Below are 21,492 nucleotides of genomic sequence, written 5' to 3' on the forward strand. Positions count from 1 at the left end.
AAACTTTGGCAGAAATACTGTGCGTGATCTGTGAATTTGACTGTAAAACATCTTTTTGTATCCGGTATTGGCTAACCGCACTTACCGATTAAAAAAAATAATTTCAGTTTAATTATTGGCAAAATCAAATGGTTGAATAATAATAATTTGTTATTAACCCTTTGAACTGAATGTTTGTTATTAGGTGGAGGTGGAGATGCTACAAACGGAGAAGCAACAGAGTCCAGCGACAAAACACCTTCCAAAGTCACCTCGTCCAATATCCAGTTCACTGCTGTGGACGGGGACTTAATGCCCAAGCAAGTCCTCGTCAAACTACCATCAAGAGAAGCCAACAAAACTAAGGCACTTCCAGTATTCTTGGTAAGTCTCTCCTGAAACACAATAATTTCTCCCGTGTTCGGGCAGTAAAAGTTAACTCTTAACCTTTTTGACCTTAAGCATAGTCATAGTTAAATGCAGATTTCTATGTTTTAATTTCTATTTATATTCGTAAAATTTCTTATACAAAAGCGGTAGAAGTGTGATGTATCTTAAGTAAAATTGAATTTCCCTTACTTCGAGTCGAAATTAAAATCTTTCTTAATCCTAAAACTCATACCCCAAATGTGAGTTTTGTACAATATCTAAATTGTCGTTTACATCACATATTCTATAATTTAGGTTATACTAGAAAAACTACTCAGTAATTGATCTGCTTTTAAAATAAAAATTATCCAGTTACTATTTTTTAAGATATTAAATAATACCTAACCAATTCCGCAAAATCACTATACTCACCCCAAGCAAGCTATGAGTGCAGATGTAATAAGTTATTTTATGGGAAATATCTACAATAATATTTATTTGAGTTATGTTCGATTTTGTAATATCTCTTTTACGGTTTTGCTTTACTTATTGATTGAACTGCTGGGTGAAAATGGGCAATGTCTGATTAAAAAAGTAACTAATATCTGAGTGCTATTGGAAAGGGCAAATGAATATCAATCAATAGCAATCGTTCCAAGATACATTGGGGACCCTAGTGACCCCCCTTAAGGTGATATGTGATTTTTTACGTGATAGGTATGTAAGGGTTAAACAGATAATCGTTCATTTCATTGGCCTGCTGGAGTCTAGCAGTCGAATTACATAGGTAAAACTGTAAATACCCATAGAAAAAAATAGCTTTTGTGATCTGCAAGTATCTGATAATATTTGCGAGGTGTCTAATACGTTTAGGACCTCAATGTTTGTTGGTTATCAGTTATAAGTGACTAACTATCATGGGTAGTTGGCTATTAGTTAATTGGTGGTCATGCTATATTTAAATGAATATTGTTTCCCAGGTACACCCCATCGAAGGAGTGGTGGACTTACTGTACAAGATGGCGGAGCAGATCTCTCGGCCAGTGTACGGACTGCAGTGCACCAAGGATGTCCCACTCGACAATATGGCGACCATAGCCTCCTTCTACGTCAAACAAGTCCAGACCGTTCAGCCCAAGGGGCCATTCATCCTGGCCGGATATTCCTTCGGAGCCTGTGTGGCATTCGAGATGGCATTGCAACTAGAAAAGGTATTTTACCCTTATTAACGCGGCTGTCACTTATGTTATTCATCAGCTGGTATTCAAGTTTCACTATAACATGAATTGTATTAAAATATGCCGTATAATGGGATATATTGATACATAATTTATATTAAAATAGCATAGTCCCACTTGAGCGCGGAGATTGTGTTGTAATTTTGGCAACCAATCTTATTCCTAATCCACTCATTCGTCTTTTTGCCTCCCAAGAACTTATCTAGCTTTGGCTATACATATTATGATATCTAGGGCTTTTTTCAATGGCTTTCAGTGACAATCATTGCATAATAATCCAAAGTGTAGCAGCAGTCTGCAGTTTATTGTATTCTTCTTGAGTCATTGCTGAGAATCATGACCCTCACTCCGTTTTCCTTGGTACACCAGGCTCCTCTACTCGAGGTCCTGCACCTGACGTTCAGGATGCCTGTAATATTGATCATTCCAACATAAAGTATCTTAGGATTCATTGTAGGCAGATATTTAACACCCTACTTTCTTCAGTTCTTCCTGTAGACCTATGTGAATAACCCCATGTTGTTTTTCAGGCTGGAGAGAAAGTAGAACTAATCCTGATAGACGGCTCACCATCCTACGTCACTACCCATACGGGAAACCACAAGGCCAAGAGGGTCAACACCACTCGAGAATCCAACGAGTCGGATGCTCTCAGCTACTTTGCCATGCTCTTCAAGGATGTCGACCAAGCCAGGGTAAATACCAACATTATATTTACTTAGAAGGACAAAATACATTTATTTGTGATAAAGAAACATGTCTAATAAATATTCAATTTATTTTTATTTTTTTGACACCCATCTGTGATCACAGCTTTGGGAGTTCTATGCTAATCAATTTCAGCAGTTTTCATTATTGCCTCATTATTTGTATAAATTAATAGATGCATTTTATGTATTTGTTATAAAATAGAAAATTTTAAACATTTTTTTATTTATTCACATTTAAACCCGCTAAACTACTTATGTAGTTTGTCAGCAGGGACATAGAGACAACATTTATACACTCATAAGATACAATTTGAACGGTACATAATTACATAAATTGGTTACATTGCAGAAAAGTTTAAATAGCAGCATAAAAGCCTTATATAATAAGCAAGTAAAAATAAATGTATGAACAAATTAGTATTACCAACAAGTACATCAATAGTTTCATAAATAGAGGTAGGTAGTCAGGTATTACAAAATAATTGTTTTTCCATTTTCTAAGAATATGAATTCCATTTCAGGGGCATCAGTATAGATCATTATTATCCAATAACCATTTCCTTAGATTATATTTAACATTAGCAGTATACATGTTATTATTTTTAATTGTCATTGGTAATAGGTTAAAAATTTTGGGTACTATATAGTTTAAAGTTCTTTCACCATATTTATTAGTACATTTCGGAACTACCAGTCCGTCATTTTGAGTGAATCTTGTGTTATGTTTATGGCAAACTCTTTCCCTATACAATGAATCAGACAATATAACATGTTGACTTACAATATTATAAAACAATAATCCTCTGACAGGTAAAATATTCAGAGACTTGTATATTAATTTAATGTTACTTCTGTGTTGATTGTCATATTTATGGATTAACAATTTTATAATGGAGTTTTGTAATGTTTGTATATAGCTTATATTAGTTTTACAAGAATGTCCCCAAGAAGTAATTCCATAACGTATAGTGGATTCAGCCAGAGATAAGTAGATTAACTTTAAAGTACTTATAGGCACGAAATATTTTATTTTATAAATCCTACCCACAATAGCTCGTAGACGTTTACAAACATTAGTAATGTGTACATCCCATTTCATGTAGCAGTCAATAGTAACACCCAAATATACATAACTTTTGACAAAATCAATGGTTTCACATGAACAGGGCTGTGCAACATTTTTATGTATGTAGTCAAATGTGTGTGTATATAATGAAGGAATTACATTACATCTGGCGTGTGGAGATCTGATGTGCATAATTTTTTGTTTTTTTGGCGTTTATAAAGAGGCCTGCATCATGCGACCATTTCAGTAGGGCAATAAAATCATGTTGCATAAGGTTCATTGCAGTAACCAGATCTTCGTGCGATATTACGAGCGCCGTATCGTCTGCATATACAAAATGTTTAACGAATGAAAACAATTTTCTCATAATTGAGACATAAATAATATAAAGGGTTGGCTCTAGAATTGACCCCTGTGCAACACCTGTTGAGATATATTTTCTTTTGCTAAATTTTTTAAGAATTTTTACTCTTATTTGTCGATCAGTTAGTAAATTTTTTAATAAAACTAGCAGCTTTCCTCTAATTCCTATTGTCTCCAGTGTTTCTAATAGTTTATTTGTATCAATGGTATCAAACGCCTTAGAGTTATCTATGAATAAAACCAACACTTGTTTTTTTAGATTTAATTCATAATTTATGTGATTTGAAAATTCCTGAAGCAGCATTTCCGTACTTTTTTTCTTTTGAAATCCATATTGGTTGGGATCCAACAAAGAGAAAGATTCTAGATATTTATTAAGTTTTATTGAAAAGTATTTTTTCTAGGGCTGGCAATATGCTTATTGGCCTATAATTTTGAATACATATCTGTATGTTTGCCCCCTTTGTAAATTGGCCTAGTGATGCTACTTTTTAGTTCATCTGGTATTTCTGCTTGCGATAAAATTAAATTGATAAAGTGTGCTATAACAGGCCCTAAAATATTAATATGTGTCTTAATGTCAAACATTCGAATGTTGTCAATCCCTGGTGACTTTGAATTGTTTAATTTGCTAACAATAATATTGATTTCTTGGCAGGTAGCTCTGGGTAGGTACATACTATGTTGCACTTCATGCGGCCTGACGGTCGATGCTAAATAATCACATTTATGTATCATAGAGCTAACACGATTTGTAAAATATTCAACAAACTTATCTGCTACGGTTTCTTCATTATTCGTATTTAACATATATTTCGAGATTATTTCGTCACAACTACTTTTGGACTTGCGTCCTAATAATTTATTTATTTCATCTCAAGTTTTTTTTGTATTTCCAAAATAATTTTTGAATTTATTGTTAAAAAAGGTAGACTTACATTTAATAATTTCTTTTGTCACCTTATTTCTGAAAGTTTTATATTCCAATTCAAAGAATTGATTGCTAGGAAAATTCTTCCACCTTCTGTACAATGAATCTTTTTTTTTAATGTTTTCTAAGATATTAGAAGTTATCCAAGGTTTTATTGACAGAGGTCTTTTTTGGGTTTATAATTCATAACGATTTTACTCTGTTCATACAAATTCTTAAAGTTGTTTTTAATTTTACTATATAGTATATTGCAATCTTGTTCCTCAAGCAAGGAGTGCCACTTAAAATTATGAATGTTTTTGTCGATTTTGTTTTGTGATAAAAACGAAATTCTTTCCCCGTGTTCTGGGGCTTCTTTCCTTGCACTATATTTAATATTAACTGCAGTTAAAAAGTGATCCGCTATAGTAATATTATTACATACACATGAGGAAAGAGAATCGCTTTGTTTACATCCACTGTTAAATCGGACAAATATGTGGTCTAAACAAGTACAAGTAACTTTTCCTGCTAAAAACTGCTTCTCTAGTTGCGTCACAAATACATTTGATTAAGGACGGGTTTCGGAGAATTTGAACAATTCATCAAATTTCAACATTCATTTTCAGGTTCTGTGAAAGTCCTATTTATTAACTTGAAAAAATATTTCTCAGAAATTGAAAATTAACATTGAAATTTGAAGAATTGTTTGAATTCTCCGAAACAACCCGTCCCTAATCTTCATGATTTGATGCAATTGTTTAAAAATTATAATTGTACCATGCTTTTACTTTGACAAGGTCTTTTATAACATGTTTTCAACTTGACTTTTGCGCCATCTATAAGGAGGGTGTTGGTGGGTGAATTTGTTATCTGTAGCAGAGTCAACAATGGGAATCAGAATCTTGAATTGCCGCTAGATGCTCATGATAGCCCTCGGGTTAAAATTTGAATTGTGATACTATTTAACGATCTATTGACCCATTCATTACAAAGACACCAATGGATCCCGAAAGTGTGATAATGAAATCCTCGTTTAACCCAATGTTAAAAGCATACTTCTAATACACCGTTTAATTACAGCTCTCCGCAGACCTGCAGCAGATGAAGTCGTGGGAAGATCGGCTGCATTACACAACGGAGCTGCTGAAGTCCACCACCCGTCAGCCGGCCCAGCTGGCCGAGGCCGCCAAGTCCTTCTACTACAAGCTGGTGGCCGGCGACCAGTACCGGCCCAAGGCCACGTTTGAGGGGCAGGTCACCCTGTTGTCGGCCAAGGACAACTTTGTCACTATAGAAAAAGACTACGGATTGACAGCTGTAAGTTGATTATTTTATATGCAGCTCCTTTGTAACCTCTCCCTTTTCTCATAAATGACACCATGCGTGGCGTGATTTTCATCATTTTAGTCTCTCTCGTAGCTGTAAATGAAATAACTAACTAGCATCGTGCCATTTTACTGGAAGGAGAGGGAATAGACCACCACACAACTCTATATTGCAATACTCTCCTTGCATCAGATATATCGTCAAACATACAGCCCTGTTATTCTGACTCTCGACATTCCCCGATTCAATTTCACTCTCTGCCTTCTGACACTCCTGTCTCAGTTAATCCACTCTACGTGTGTAAACCATCTAAGCGTCCTTAACCCTTTCACAACCTGAATTAAAACTGGGATAAACTTTCACAACTGAATTAATGTTGGGAGTGGTAGAACATATTTGATGCTTGCTAGCAATAAGTAGAGAGTATATTGAAAAAAAAAAAACTTTCTATAGTTTAGAAGTTATTTCAAATTTAATTTGAAAGAACATTAGACCTCAGAGGGCTTGTTTCACATGAAATTACAAATTGTACACTGTATACAAACAATATAACATTTTATAATTTTTTTTTTTAAACTTACGTTTAAATAAAATTGGGAACAAAAATTTCGTCGAGATTGAACACAAAAATCACATTTCACAATATAAAAATAGCTACTGCCAAAACTAGTAGCTAAAGTGAAATTTTTAAAAAATAGCACTCAAAACCAGTTATACAACAATTGAATAATGAAAACCATCAATTTTTATTTGCTCTACATAGGGTGGAAAAAAATTCTTAAATATACACACGGTCCGAAATTTGGCTCATTAACCTTTCATTGCAATTCTTTCCAGATCTTCTTTGAATATAATGCGTCTTTTGTTTTAGATCTGCAAGAAATCAGTGAACATCCATTCGCTTGCGGGAAATCACAGAAGCATCTTGTTGGGAGACTCTGCCAAGAAAATAGCTGGCCTGGTGGACAAGGTCACTCAGCACATCTGAACTCTCCATAACTAATTAACACGCAAAGCACACTTTGATCTTTGTAATTTTTGTCCCTACAAAACAAACAAAACCTACAGAGGATAAACATTTAATATGTACGTAGTTGTAAACATTTTTAAGTTTTCTCACATTCCAAAGACATTCCATTTCAGCACTTGTGTAGCATTATATTTATGGTTAGTATTTACTACTAATACATTGTGATATAGTCGTATATCACCCGACTTTATTTTTATTTATACATAAATTATTTTTTTATTTTATTTTATGTACATTGGATTGTAAATATTAAGAGTAGAAATAAAAACAATTTATTGACTTATTCTTTAGTGTTTTATTTGGAAATGATATGTTTGCACAAATTCAACAACATAACACCTATTTAAATAAATACGTAATATCACTCGTGAACACTCAAAACTGTTTGGTTACAAAACAGCTTTTCAAATATTTGGTGTGGGTACAGCGTACATTATTATTTTTAACAAATAACCTTCTGATTGTATAAATAAATAAGTTTCTTACCTTAAAATAATATGGACAGTTTAGGACTAGTGGAATAAGCGAGCAGTTAACTGAGACTGAGCAGTAGACACGGGCGAGAAAGAAAAAGAATAAAATGAATCATTCATTTTAATTCAGCATGTCAATAAATTCTCATACATTTTTAAACTTAACATATTTTAGCTTTCAAATTTGCAGTATCTCAAAAACGTATGTTGGGTGCAATGGCGGCTCGTGACTTTTCAGTGCGACAGAGTGCTAAGTTTGAAAACTTCGACATTATTGATGTTGTTTAGTGCAAAATAATTTTTTTCAAAAATTCTATATTTTGAATGAAGATTTTCAGAAAACTTAAGTTTGGCCGTGCGCCGCACGGATTTCCTGAAAATCTTCATATAAAAAATCAAATTATCGAAAAAAAATCGTTTTCAGCTACAACGTCAATAATCCCATTTTTTAGTAATATTAGCACTCTACTACACCCAAAAGTCACAAGCCGCCACTGGTTGGGTGTGGTGACATGTGCCTAAACGGCGACGATATATTATATAGAAAAGCAAGATTGCCAAATCAAATGAATTAATTCAACTTGAAGGAATCAGTCTGAATTGATTCACTAGAATGAATGAATCCGCCCAAGTCTCCTGAGGAGGAATACAAATATATACATTGTAGTTACTTATCTAATGGAATGAATAGAGTAAAAAGCACAAATATTGCTTCAATTGTCACTGCGGAGGTATATGCGGCTATAGAATTAATATCACAGTTTTGCCAAAAGCCCTCGTACATAATATCAAGTATCACATTCTAATGGAAAGGAATCTTCAGTTCCGAGGTGGCTCTGCTTTACTTTGGATATTAAAATGGTAGCAAATACACTGTAATTCAAATATTGAAAAGGACGTCTAATAATAAATGCGAGAAGGTTAAATCCTCCAAGAATAAATGCATTATGGCATGTACCCCGCATCACTGACAGATTCACACTAAAAACCACATCACAATAAGCAACAACTAATGTTTGGAAGGAACGGAGAGACACGGAAGTATCAGTCTGTTTTGACTGCGGGATCTGATATGGCAGAAGCAGGATCGCAGGTGAATGAGACGGTCAGAGCGTAGCGCGTGCCGGAGGTGACTTTCTCCACGTAATGAACATTCTCCGAGCCGCTGGTGAACATGGTCACTCGCGCCTTCCTCGGTTCCACGGCTCTGGTCACATTCTCCTTGTCCATGAACACAAACCTTCCTCCCTGGAAATCCCTGCCGTAGTCGGTCAAGTACAGCAGAGAGGTGTAGTGGAAAGATTTGTAGGTTTCCTGTAAATTAATGGAAAATTGTCAGTAAGGTTACAACCATTCACTCAACAAAATTAGAAAAATTAACTGGACATTATGAAGACCTGTAATGTAATGGGGCCTAAGCACCGAAATAATTATTTTTGTGAGAAAATGTTCTAATAAATTAGGCTCTTAGTAAAAAAAATAATAGATAACTATGTCTAGTCAAGGTCGTAACACAGGATGGTACTTACACTTATCACTAAAATACTAAAAATATGAGTATTTCATTAACTCTATGTTTGTCAGCCTTAAATTATCGCGGTGCACCAGCTGATTTCTATTTTCGTGTTCATTTACGGTTTTTTTTTGCAAAATTATGTTTTTGTAAATTGTATCGTCTTATCAGATAATGTGTTTATATATTCATAAAGATAGTATATAATCTATCATAAGTAGTTACCTCAGAATAGCTAGTTATATTCAGAAAAATAATTTTTTTGAAAATATTCTTAAGGATATGTCGGCATACAAAAGGTTAAACCCTTGCGTCTTTTATGATTAGGCCCTATTAGGTCTTCATATTATTACGATCGGAAAATTGTTTCAACTTATTGGATATTTTATCAGATCTTAACTGTTCCTATATATATGTATATAAATGAGTATAATTATATAATTACTACTTATTACATATGTATGTATAATACAGCTTTGACTAAGGGCCAGTATTTCAGTCGCTTTTTAAACACTTCTGTTTGAATTTCACTTTGTTTTGTGAATGAAAGGAAGCAGAATTTAACCTACTTCCCAACATCCGATTGAGATGAAAGTCGGCAGATAGACTCGTTGTCGATGAGAATGTATTCTATCAACTGTTGGTGGCAATCAAGTACACCTTGGTGAACACTGAACATATATACATTTCTCTTAAAACGGATGACATTACAGCAGTTACCAGCAGTACCCAATCGGCATGTGGCGAGGTGGGTAGAGTTGTAGACTGTAGTTCATGTATAGGAAGGTTCAATCCCCAGTCAAAACAAAAAAGCCATTTGAAAATATATGGTTGATTTTTGAAGCTTGACTTTGTTTAGCGATACTTTGATATTGATATCTGCTTTAACCCTGACAACCCAATCAGACTCGTATCATTCCTGAGTACATCAGTATAATAAATACATATTATAAAACATTTGTTTTCTGATGTTAACCTCTCAGACAAAGACTTTTATTTACTATGTGTTCCTTTGAGAACTGTCAAAACGTGATAATTTTTGTGTTATTTATGAGTTTTGCTAAAAGCTTCATAACTCACGTTTTGGGAAACGTAGCCTCATTCTAAAAAATGTTTTGGAAAGATTATGAAATCCACTATCGCATTGTGTTGTTATACGTAAATATTTGCGTTTCTAAATATACATTTTATGAAAACGTCAAAAATATGTAAAAATCGCTTACCATTATTTCAAAGCCTCTAAAAATGTACTCTTTTCTGAGTATCATAAAGAAATAACACTTTATATATTGAAGAAATATAATTAAAAACTATAAGTTACCTCAAAATATTAACCGTCCAAACTAAAATATTTTTAATAAATTATTTAGAAACGCAATAAATTATGAACGAACAAGATGACAGATTCAATCGGCTTAGATAATACACCTCTACGTTCCATAGATATTCTTGAATACAGACGCGTAGCGTTATTCATTATCGATACTCTGTTTTTTAAATCATGGCAATCCGTATACTTCTCCTTCTTCTTCGATGGCGCTACAGCCCATATCGAGCTTTGGCCTCCTGCAACAGTCGCCTCCAACTCCTCCTGTCCTCAGCGGCTGACTTCCAGTTTGTCACCTGGAGAAGCTGTGCTGCATCCCCTCTTACCTCATCTTCCCACCTCAGTCTGGGTCTTCCCACTTTTCTCTTTCCACCTGGGTGACCAGTCAGAATTCTTTTTGGGACGCGTGTATCCGGCATTCTCTGTACATGACCAGCCCATCTCAGCCTGAGGAGTCTCATGTGTGCAGAGATGCTAGGGGCCTTATATATATCGTACAATTCTCTATTGTGCCGGATACGCCACTGTTCGTCCTCTTTCACCGGTCCACATATTCTTCTCAGCACCTTTCTTTCAAAAGTATCCAGCATTTCAGCCATCTTTACTGTCAGTGTCAGCGCCTCACATCCATATGCCAATACAGTTCTTACAATGGTCTTATATATGGTTATTTTGGTTTTTCTGTGGACACTACGTGACTTAAACACTGGCACCAAAGAGAAGTATGTTTTGTTGGCTGCTGTGATTCTTCTTCTGATTTCTGCTGGATCCTCATTGTTCTCTGTCAGGCTGGAGCCCAGGTAGGTGAATTGATCGACCACTTCGTATGAGTAGTTGTCTTTAAATAGTGCACTACTTCTTCTTCTGTGCGAAGGGTTCCTGCTCTGTACCATCATTTTTGTTTTGTCAACATTAACTCGCAGTCCTACTTCCCGCGCCGCTATTTCTAAAGGGTCGAAGACCTCCTTAATGGCTGAAATTGATCTTCCGACAATGTTGATGTCATCCGCATATCCGACAACTTGACTGCTCTTGAAACAAATATTGGAGCCAGTGTCTATTAGTGTTTTTCGTATTACATGTTCGAGCACAATGTTGAAGAGAGTGGGAGCCAGACTGTCCCCCTGTTTAAGTCCCTGTGATACTGTAAATTCTTCCGACAATTCTCCGTCTATTTTGACCTGACATCTTGAGTCTGACATTGTGGCTTTTATGAGCCTAACCAATTTAGGTGGAATCTGGAATTGTAGTAGTATGTCATATAGACACTCCCGATCTATGCTATCATATGCTTGCTTGCAATCCGTATACTAGTGATGGAAATAAATCGATTTTTGTAAAATCTCGCGCGTTTACGTGAAAAGACGTTCTAATGTCTTGACCGCTATTATCATATTTACGTCTTTTGACGTTCTAATGTTCCGAGTGGTTAAAAGTTGAAAATACTTGACCTAAAAGTTCCAGACAGAAAAAATTGTGCAAATTTAATGAAGGTAAAGATTAACGTGAGATGTTGCCTTACCTTGTCAACGTGAGGATGCCAGTACTCGTCATGTGCGGTAACGGCTTCTTTAGAATCAATCCTCGAGAAGAATGTGGGATGAGTCAAATATATTTTGTCAGAGTCCACTCCAAAGTTATGGCCAATTGCGTGTTGAATCTTGGTTTTTATCACCTTAATCAAATATAAAAGATATTCAGTATTATGTTTTATCTAAGATGTTATTCTTTAGCACCTGTTATGGATTGGCAGTGTTAAAAAATATAATGAGACTAGGGAAAATATAAAAGGTAAAAATATCAATTTAGCTTTTCATGTAACATAAAATCCACAGAATATAAACATTGCAGAATGTGATGTCTTCAAATGTTTTAGTTCTTACCTAATTAGAATTAATCATTAATTAATGAAACAGGATTTGTAGTTCAGAATGAATTGCTTGCGATAACAACAAAATAGCTCAGAGCTTCTAGATTCGAGGAACTGTATGTTATATACAATTCTGTTCCTCAGAAGTCAAAGGACGTTGTCACAACTCAAAAATTGTTCAGTATTAAATTATTTGTATGGATACTAGATATTTTATGTGAAGTTTTTCTTGTATATATTAATCTTTTGCACGCGGCCGTATCAACTGTTGTTACGGCAAAAAGTCTATACTCACACGCGGCCGTATCAACAGTTGATACGGAAACTTTGACGGCCGATATTCCAGCGCTCTTTCGTCATTAATGTATTTCTTGCTCGCTTGGACATTCGTAGAACTATCACGATGCTGACATCTACAAGTATTTCTCAAAAATAAAATTGTATTTCATAAAAAAAGATCCATAATCAAGTGCGCCTCTTCGCGCCTTTGAGTGCTTTAGTTCACAATTTTGTCAACGGATGGCGTTAGTACTAGTATGTTATCTGCGCTTGCGCGCGCCGAGTTGATCTGTGGAATCTGCGCCGATAACATTCTGTGTTCTGCTGTAATATTGAATTATTACGAAAAATTCAAATTAATTTGTTCACTTCAGAAATCATTTTTTTTTTGATTTCTTGTGTTTCGTCTAGCAAATTCAATTTTACTGTATCCACGAGTGACCATATTGTGCCGATTGCGCGTATTTTTTAACATTTTACTGTGTTACAAAACTGAGTTATTGACTTTACTATATACTTTATTAATTTAAATATATTTTGTTATATATATGTATTAGTTATATATTACTAAAGTGCGTGTTATTTTCGTGTTTTATATACTATTTCAAAATTTATTAGGAAACGTTCACAAGTTTTTAGTTTTTTAATTCATTTGATTTTTCGGATAAAAAATGGCCCATAGTTTGGAAGATGATGAAATTGAAAATATATTGAACGTTTTGGATTCTGATTATGAAATGTCCGAAGATGAATTTGAACCTTCGGAACTTTCAGATACAGAAACTCAAGCGAATGAGTCTGTAAGTGAAGAAGTGCTACACTCCTGGGTGTCTGGACCTCATATTCCAATAGTACACGAATTTGATGATTTTCAATCCGGCGTTTCTGTACAATTTAACGAAAATTCAACAGAAAGTGATTTTTTTGAACATTTTTTAAATCGCTCGATTATGAATGAAATTGTTCGAGAAACAAACGACTACCATACTTTTCTTCTCATTTCAAAGGAATTTGGTGCGAAGTCACGAATTCATAAGTGGAAGGACACAAGTATTGAAGAAATGTATCTATTTTTTGCAATAACCATGCTTATGACAAGAAACGAACATTTGACTATTGAAGAGTATTGGAGTACAAATATATTTCTAAGTTCCCCTATTTTTGGCCAGATCATGAGTAGAGACCGATATCAATTGTTGTTGCAAAATTTACATTTCTGTGACTCAAATTCGCTTCCTATAAAATAAAGATCGTCTTTATAAAATAAGGTTAGTTTTAAATCACACCCGAACACTATTTAAGGAGTCTGTGATACCTTATGAAGACCTATGTATAGATGAAAGTATCATTGTTTTCAAGGGTAGGCTAATTTTTAAGCAATATATTCCATCAAAACGACATCGCTTTGGAATCAAAATGTTTGTTTTGTGTGATGTGAAAACTGGATACATTCTAGATTTCATAATTTACTGCGGAGAAGGCACGGAAATTACAGATGAACAAAACTTGGGAATAACCGGCGCTGTTGTTACTACACTCCTAACTGATTATTTTGGCAAAGGGCACAATTTATGGTGTGACAATTGGTACTCAAGTCCAAATTTATTCAATTTTTTGCATTCGAAAAAAACAAATGCCTGTGGGACGGTAAAAAAGAACCGGAAGGAAATGCCAAAATTTATTAAACTGAAAAAAGGCGAATTTGAGTCAAAAAGCCGCGGTCCCCTTTTAGCATTAAAATGGTGTGATAAAAGGGATGTACATATGCTAACTACCTTGCACGATAACTCATTTAAGGAAACCAGTAAAATAAATCACCAAACTAAACAACCCATTCGCAAGCCTGCCTGTGTCATTGATTACAATAAATCTATGGGAGCTGTTGACAAAAGCGACATGATGCTGAGCAGTTTATCCTGTATGAGGAAGACCATAAAATGGTATAAAAAAGTATTTTTTCACATACTTGACCTATATTTATTGAATTCATTTATTTTGTACACCCAAGTGACAGGTATAAAAAAATCTCTAGCAGATTTTCAATTGGCGGTTATTATGCAACTAGTTGAGAAATATAAACCAGAGATTTCTCAAATACCAGAGCCTAATACATCAGCCCACCTCAACCCGTTTCGGGTTTTGCCTAAATATGCCGCTAAGCATATGGCCGAATTGATTCCATCAACTGGCAAAATAAAAAAACCGCGTAGACGATGTCGTGTATGCCGATTGAAAAATAAAAAAATGCAGTTAACGAGATACGTATGTAAAGAATGTGGTGTGTCTTTATGTATCGAACCCTGTTTTAAAGTTTACCATAGTTCCAAAAAAATGTGACAGACAGAGATTCCTCTAAAGTGCTTAAAAAACAATATTTATTAAGTGATATAAAATTTATGTGTTATTTTTAAGTGTTGAGTTTAGAAAAGAGTTTGAGAAAAAGTTTTCAGAACTAAAAATGATAAGTGATCATGGTGTCCCACTTATGTCTATCAACGCAGTGGCCTAAGTACACACACGGCGAGTGAATGGCGGGACCACATTCAAAAGATACGGTACGTCTTTGTATGAAATTTTATGTTTTTGTTTTTATAAACATCTAAGAGTGTTGAAACACGAGGATTTGTTTTCATATTGTGGAGAATAATCTGTTCTGTCTATATAGTCCAATAAATAATGCCAGAATGCTATAATTTGACATTTAATTGCGTGCATAGGTATTTGAAAATATGTACCGCGTACGGGTATAGATAAAACGGAGCAAATTAACGCGTTCAAAAGGTTAAATAATATTATTATTCGATTTGCAAAAAAACAGTTTTTTTATAAACAAGTTTTGCTGTGTAATTATGTTTACGCATTGACAGCTGTTTCGCCCTCTGAAGGCATTATCAATCAGTTTGAATATATATAAAAGAAAAACTTAAAATTAAACTTAATAAAAATAAATAATCCATTAAACATTTTTATAGGATAGTCAATTTGTGTAAATATAGAAAAAATCAAAAAGAATTTCATGACTCATTTACAAAAAAGTAGACAACCTCGGTTAGTGTAAGTATTATTAGTGTACAAATTCAACAGTGGATGGAGATGGTAATTTCAGGTAATATACCTTGTACGTAGTCAGATCTACTTTGTTGAATATATCTTTGGTGTTTTCTAGGGCGTATACATTAATGAACACAGTTCCTTTGGAGAGGGCTCCGGAATGTAAATCCAAAATGGAGGCTCCTCCATCAGATCCCCCGAGAGCCATCCCATCCCTGGCAATGTTCAAGAGACTGTCGGCTTCTCCGGCGGTCACCAAACCGTCAGAAACAAATCGGCCACATTTCTCCGGAACGCAATCCGGGAAGATGGCTATTTCCTTCATGTAACTCTCTGAGCAATCCACATTCTGTCCTCTGGACCTCAGAATTTCATTCTGTTTGGCGAAGGTAAAGTCTTTACCCTTTTTTTGGGTGAAGTACACTATTGTTAGGATGGCGAAAATTGTAACTGATCTGGTGAGAATGCGCTGATACTGAAATCTTGGTAACGGTCCAAATTTCCTAAAATAAATAACAGCTACATGAAAATAATATACTTAACTGTACACCACTATTTAATTAAAAAGGATCGACATGTGTCAAAACCAATGATTTCTTTGTCGTAATGTTTTTAAATTTGATAATTTTCATAATACGTTTATCCAGATGTAGAAACCATTGGTTTGGAACATGTTGATCTTTTTCGATTAAATAGAGGTGTATAGAAAGTATTTTAATAATAAAATACCACTAATAATAGTAGTGATTTTGCAATCATTGAATAAGTAAAAAAACAGTTGTTTACCATTGATTGAATTACTAGTAAACTTATTTCAAGGGTTATAAACACGATTATAAAATAAGGAAACAATAAATAAATAACTAAAAATGTATAATACATAAATAATACTTACAGTGGCGCATCTTTCTCTTCTGTTTTGGGTGGGTCGACAGATTTTGTTTCTTTACTTTCCTTAGTAATTGGTTTTCTTTGGCGGCTAACCATTTTAATGAAATATTTCTGAAGTAGGAATTTATGAACCTAAGTAAGATATATTTAAATTCTGACAGAGTAAAGTCCAGACGACTGTTTATATTCAATCCTTATCTGGAAAGAGAGTACACAGAAGGTTTTGAAACAGATTTGCACCGCATATGGGTTTATTTACTTGATGCGTGGATTTGCAGAAATCCACGCCAAGTTTAGAAATACTGTCAATATGACAGTTCTGTTGCTAGTTGCTAGCAGCTCCGGTGATGCCATGACACAAAATATACCGCAGAACACCGTCATTGGTGAAATCCGGTGAAATCAGAAACTGCAGACGTAAAAACTTAATTTTATTCTTGTTTTGGTAAAGCATAGTTTTAGGAAATAAACATAACCAAAATGTTTTGTCAAACTTTTTTTCCAAATTTCTACATTTAACAAAAGAGAAATTTTATTCGTGAACCTAAAAAGCCCTGGACAGAGCCCTCCAGAGTTATTTGAGAACAATTTGATGCCGTGGGTGAGGTGGAAGATGTATGAAAAATGCCAAAGCTACATAATTTTTTAATAACATATCCAATTCCTTGTCTCATCAAATACTCAAAAAAATCATAAGCCGTTATAATTGCATAACGACACAAAAATAAACGTGTAATAGTTCATCATGAACCACTTGGAATACAATAAATAATTTCAAAAGTTTGTCATACAAAATGGCTGCCAGGCAATTTTCCCTCACCCTAGATTTGGCTTCAATACCATTGATACAAATCGCACTAATCCAGGACTTTTGGGTCCATGACGTTTTTATTGCAGTCAAAGACAACACTCAAACATTTTTTAAAACTATTATGCAGTTCAATTTACTAATAATACGTACCGGTTACCCCTATCCGCTTGATGAATGTGAAGACTCTGCATATTTTGGTTTATTTTTGTTGTTTACAAATGGCTGAAATCGATTTTGGTTACCACATTTCAAATTTCCTCCTGCGTGTGTATTGACATTACCTTCAGTATTCAGCGTCAGTTGTCAACTCACAGGCCACAACCAAGCATCGTCTGGAAACGTTGTGACTTTTTAAATTAATGGATTTGATTACAGACATGTAAGTGAATTCAAATTGTTTACATGATTTATTTCAACGTTGTTGAATGGTGCACTTGATAATGTTTTTTTTTACTTCATAATAATGTTTTGATATTTTTGAGCATTTACTCGTTCTTGAACATTCTCTTAATCTTCGATGTTATTTCATTTTATAACCCAGTTCTCAGTTAAACATTCCTGACTAAAATTAAAAATATTTTGTTTCTGATAATAATTCAAAATACAGTTAATTCGCAGCCCTTTTTACTTTTTTATACTCGATGATAAACTTTTTTTTAATAAATTTAATATATTTTTTAATAATATTGTGGTTATTCCAATTTTGTTCACTCAGTAAAAAAAATGTAATGTAATTTTTTTTTTATGTAAATTTTTTTCCTCGCTTTTTTTTTACATGGTATGTTTTTTTCAAAATATCACGTTTTACTCGCAACTTCTAAAAATCATTTTTATATATTTTTTAAGGCGGTTCAAATACATACATTGAAGCAGTTTTTCTTTTACAAATAAAAAACCCAAAAATAAAAGGCTATGTTGTTAATTTCGTTATTTCCAATTATTAAATAATTCAACCCTCGAAGTCCCGTGATCACCCCAAACTGAATCGACTGTACCTATTCGCGATCGGACTATTCCCATCTAATCTAAATAATAATATTTAATATCTATTAATGGGCGCACGAATGCGGCGTATTGTATTATTTTTATTTTCTGATTCACCTGTGACGGTGACTAATAAAATAAGGATATCAGGACAATCTCCATAGCTTCTCGGTTGGGTAATTCAGTGAATCGGCTCCCCCTTTTATTTTTTCCCTGGAGAAAAATACGCAGACACACATCATTAGGTAGGTAGGTAGGTACTTACCTATAGGAATACCACTGATAGCCTAGCTACATTGTAATTCGTTATCGTGTCATCATCGGTTCAAAGTACTTACTTATTGATTGACATAACTTATTGTGGAAAGATCCACATTCGAAACATTTTAAAATTCGAATGATATTTTGAATTAAATGCTTTCAAATGAGGAACGACAGGGCCCATTTCATATCCTAAACCATCCTAAACTAACCTAGCCTATCATAACTTTATGCCAAATCACTATTTTGATTAATCTTTATAACGAATTGGTGTACATTATGAATACCAAAAAATTTGCTTTAGATAAATTGAAGGTTTTCCAATCGTTTCGCTTGAGTAGAATACAAATAAAAAATAAATTACCTGATAAAAAATATAAATGTAAACAGCTAAAAAAATAATTTTTCAATAGAAATGTATGAACGCATAAAGGAAACAACTTTAAAAAATACAGTATTATAGCTAAGATTATCTGTGACAGTTTCACTTGATTAACTTTTTTGCTTTCTTATAAAATTATTTCCAAAATAAATAAAAACCAGCTTTGTGCTTGAAATCGAACGTTTATAGACTCCGTTTGTCAAGCAATTTTAATGCCTATTACCTACGATTATATCGTATATACCTACGGTATACCAAGAATATTGTAGGATATAGGCCACAAAAATGCAGATTATTATTCATGGATATTATTTGTGACGTTTTATTAGATCCAAATTGGAAATTACAAGCGCCACTAATTTATCAAAATTTTCACCAAATGTTTGATAAAAAAAACGATTTTTTTTAACTGAAGCAAGCTTGTGTTAAATCCATTATCGCTTCATTACCCTCACTAAATGGAAAAATTGGGGAGAAACATTAATAACTACGAGGGTGTATACTGTGTAGGGTAGACATTACATTAAATTTATGTTCATTCCCCAGAGTCCTGTACTTGCTTACATGACATGTCACATTTAAACGGCAGACAATGTATTCATTTATTTTATTTCACATTTCCAGACGAAAATGAAAATAATGAAAATCTACTTCTTAATGAATTCAAACTTACACGTACAGGTAAATTTTATGAGTGTCCTGAGTTGCGACCGGCTGGCGTTTTTACAAAAAGTGGTCGGATGATAATAAATGGCCGTATCGCTATTATACCTAGGTTATTATATTTTTGATACTTTTATTCTCCTTGCCGTTATTTTTAACGATAACACAAGAAAATACGAGTATTACTATTAAAATTAAAGCTCTGTTATCTATGGTTTTGTAATGAGTACCTACGTAAGTTTTTAGATTTTCACGGCCAAAAGCATTTTTGTTGTTTGTTTTTGGGGTGTTATGCCGTGTTGCGCTAACTCCTTCTTTAGCCGACGTTTCGGACAGCGTTGCAGTGTCCATCATCAGGGCAGATCCGGTAGATCACATCTTCGGATCTACCGGATCTGCCCTGATGATGGACACTGCAACGCTGTCCGAAACGTCGGCTAAAGAAGGAGTTAGCGCAACACGGCATAACACCCCAAAAACAAACAACAACAAAAAAAGAGTACCTACGTAGTTCATTTTCCCTCTTAATCTTATTTATTCATTTTATTTTAGACATTTATGTCAAGCTCTGTTATCTATGGTGTTGTAATGAGTACCTACGTATTTCCTTTTCCCTCTTAATCTTATTTATTCATTTTATTTTAGACATTTGTACATCCAAGTTTATAAATGTCTAATTTAACTTACATACTACTTACTACATTTTTATTATCTATTACATTTTCTTTTGATTAATATGGCTCCTACAATCATATGATGCAGACTTTATAGATTCTGGCTGCACACTTTAATATTGCATTCCTTTGCATAGTAAACTGTTTAGTGCATCTGCTTTGTCCTTTTTGGTAGCCTAATTTCATTTCAAGTTGTTATGTTATGTCTGCGAATGTCCTTGTTGTATTTAAGTTTGTTTCAAATGTTTTTTTGTAACCGGTTGTTTATTATTTTATGTACAAATATCATCGCTTTCAATGTCACCATCTGTTTCACTGTTAGCCAATTTTGTTCCATTAACATTTTATTTACCATTTAAGAAGAAAAATGTATTTTATAATTTTACGCGATAACCCACCTATTTTCATTAGAATATGCTTTAAAATCAACCCCTTTTTTCTAATAATATGTAGGTATAAATTGAAAATCTGTAACACTTCACTCTTAAATAAAAAAAATTCCAAAACGTTTTTCTAATTCTGAATGAAAGCTTAAAACGGAGTTCTTTTTTCAAATTTCGCTATTTTTTTGTATCCCTAGTATGATGTAAGTTCTAAAGAATAATTTACTTCTTCATTTTTGTCGCTTCGGAGATAGGTAAAATCGCCAGATTTATCCTGTTGTATGGTAAAAGTATATCAGTCGTTTCAGGTATTTTTTAATCGCAGGGTGGTGTAACAGGGTTGTGTAGGTACACATAACAGATATCCCCACCCATTGTATTCTCGGACACGCAACTTTATATCACGGCGCGATAATCGATTTTTATTCTGATATTCAAGGTGATGCAGATGACTACAATATGCATGGTTCTATACTAGCTAGCTTTAGGCTGTAGGGCACAAATGTCGGAGGATTAATTATTATTTATCAAGGCAAGGGACTTTAACGAGTTAACTTAGTTAGATTTGTGACAACATGCTATTAGTTGTTAGTTGTTATAGTATTGTTTCAGATAGATTGATGAGCAGGTGATAATTTCATAACTAGATAGTTGGTTACTATTACGTGATGTTGGAATTGAGATTAAAACACGATATCATTGGAGTGTTTAGGGTGAACGGGTGATTAAATTAACGTGAAATTTACATGTTATTTCAATAAATAATGGACGTTTTGTATTACCACTTTATATCAAATGTAACAAGTAAAATAAATAAACTGCATAGAACTTTATATAGATAGGTATTACCACTTTATCTAAAATGTAACAAGTAAAATAAATAAACTGCATAGAACTTTATATAGATAGGTATTACCACTTTATCTAAAATGTAAC

At 33.8% G+C, this 21,492-nt stretch overlaps 3 protein-coding genes across 4 annotated transcripts in view; 2 read left to right on the plus strand and 1 right to left on the minus strand.

Moving 5' to 3' along the window:
- FASN1 (Fatty acid synthase 1) overlaps positions 1-7,277 on the plus strand; it is a 95,034-nt gene extending 87,757 nt beyond the window's left edge. For both annotated transcript variants that reach the window (XM_089633222.1, XM_089633221.1), the window contains exons 27-31: positions 185-363; positions 1,329-1,559; positions 2,117-2,281; positions 5,719-5,955; positions 6,836-7,277. In XM_089633222.1, the coding sequence (XP_089489348.1) occupies positions 185-363; positions 1,329-1,559; positions 2,117-2,281; positions 5,719-5,955; positions 6,836-6,952 (929 nt within the window). In that variant the 3' untranslated portion in view covers positions 6,953-7,277. The remainder of the gene's footprint in view (positions 1-184; positions 364-1,328; positions 1,560-2,116; positions 2,282-5,718; positions 5,956-6,835) is intronic.
- On the minus strand, positions 7,266-16,721 carry LOC149422327 (2-oxoglutarate and iron-dependent oxygenase domain-containing protein 3-like). Its single transcript, XM_089633223.1, has 4 exons — positions 16,403-16,721; positions 15,572-16,010; positions 11,830-11,982; positions 7,266-8,781 (listed from the first exon to the last, which is right to left on the minus strand). Exons 1-4 carry the CDS (start codon positions 16,492-16,494, stop codon positions 8,512-8,514), a joined length of 954 nt encoding a protein of 317 aa, XP_089489349.1. The 5' UTR covers positions 16,495-16,721; the 3' UTR covers positions 7,266-8,511.
- Positions 16,722-17,489: 768 nt separating this feature from the next.
- The window catches only part of LOC149422328 (uncharacterized), a 54,649-nt gene continuing 50,646 nt past the window's right edge, over positions 17,490-21,492 (plus strand). The window contains exon 1 of the mRNA XM_089633728.1: positions 17,490-17,588. The gene's annotated coding sequence lies outside the window, so the exon portion shown is untranslated. The remainder of the gene's footprint in view (positions 17,589-21,492) is intronic.

Source organism: Hesperophylax consimilis, chromosome 7 (assembly GCF_061612785.1).
Source record: "Hesperophylax consimilis isolate HC1 chromosome 7, BYU_Hcon_1.0, whole genome shotgun sequence".
Lineage (NCBI taxonomy): Eukaryota > Metazoa > Arthropoda > Insecta > Trichoptera > Limnephilidae > Hesperophylax > Hesperophylax consimilis.

Excerpts from the sequence above, each read along its gene's own strand:
- LOC149422327 (XM_089633223.1), bottom strand. The coding sequence starts at position 16,494 with ATGGTTAGCCGCCAAAGAAAACCAATTACTAAGGAAAGTAAAGAAACA. Across the intron at positions 11,983-15,571 it reads TAGATCTGACTACGTACAAG|GTGATAAAAACCAAGATTCA; the intron begins GTATATTACCTG and ends TATTTGATTAAG. Across the intron at positions 8,782-11,829 it reads GGCATCCTCACGTTGACAAG|GAAACCTACAAATCTTTCCA; the intron begins GTAAGGCAACAT and ends ATTAATTTACAG.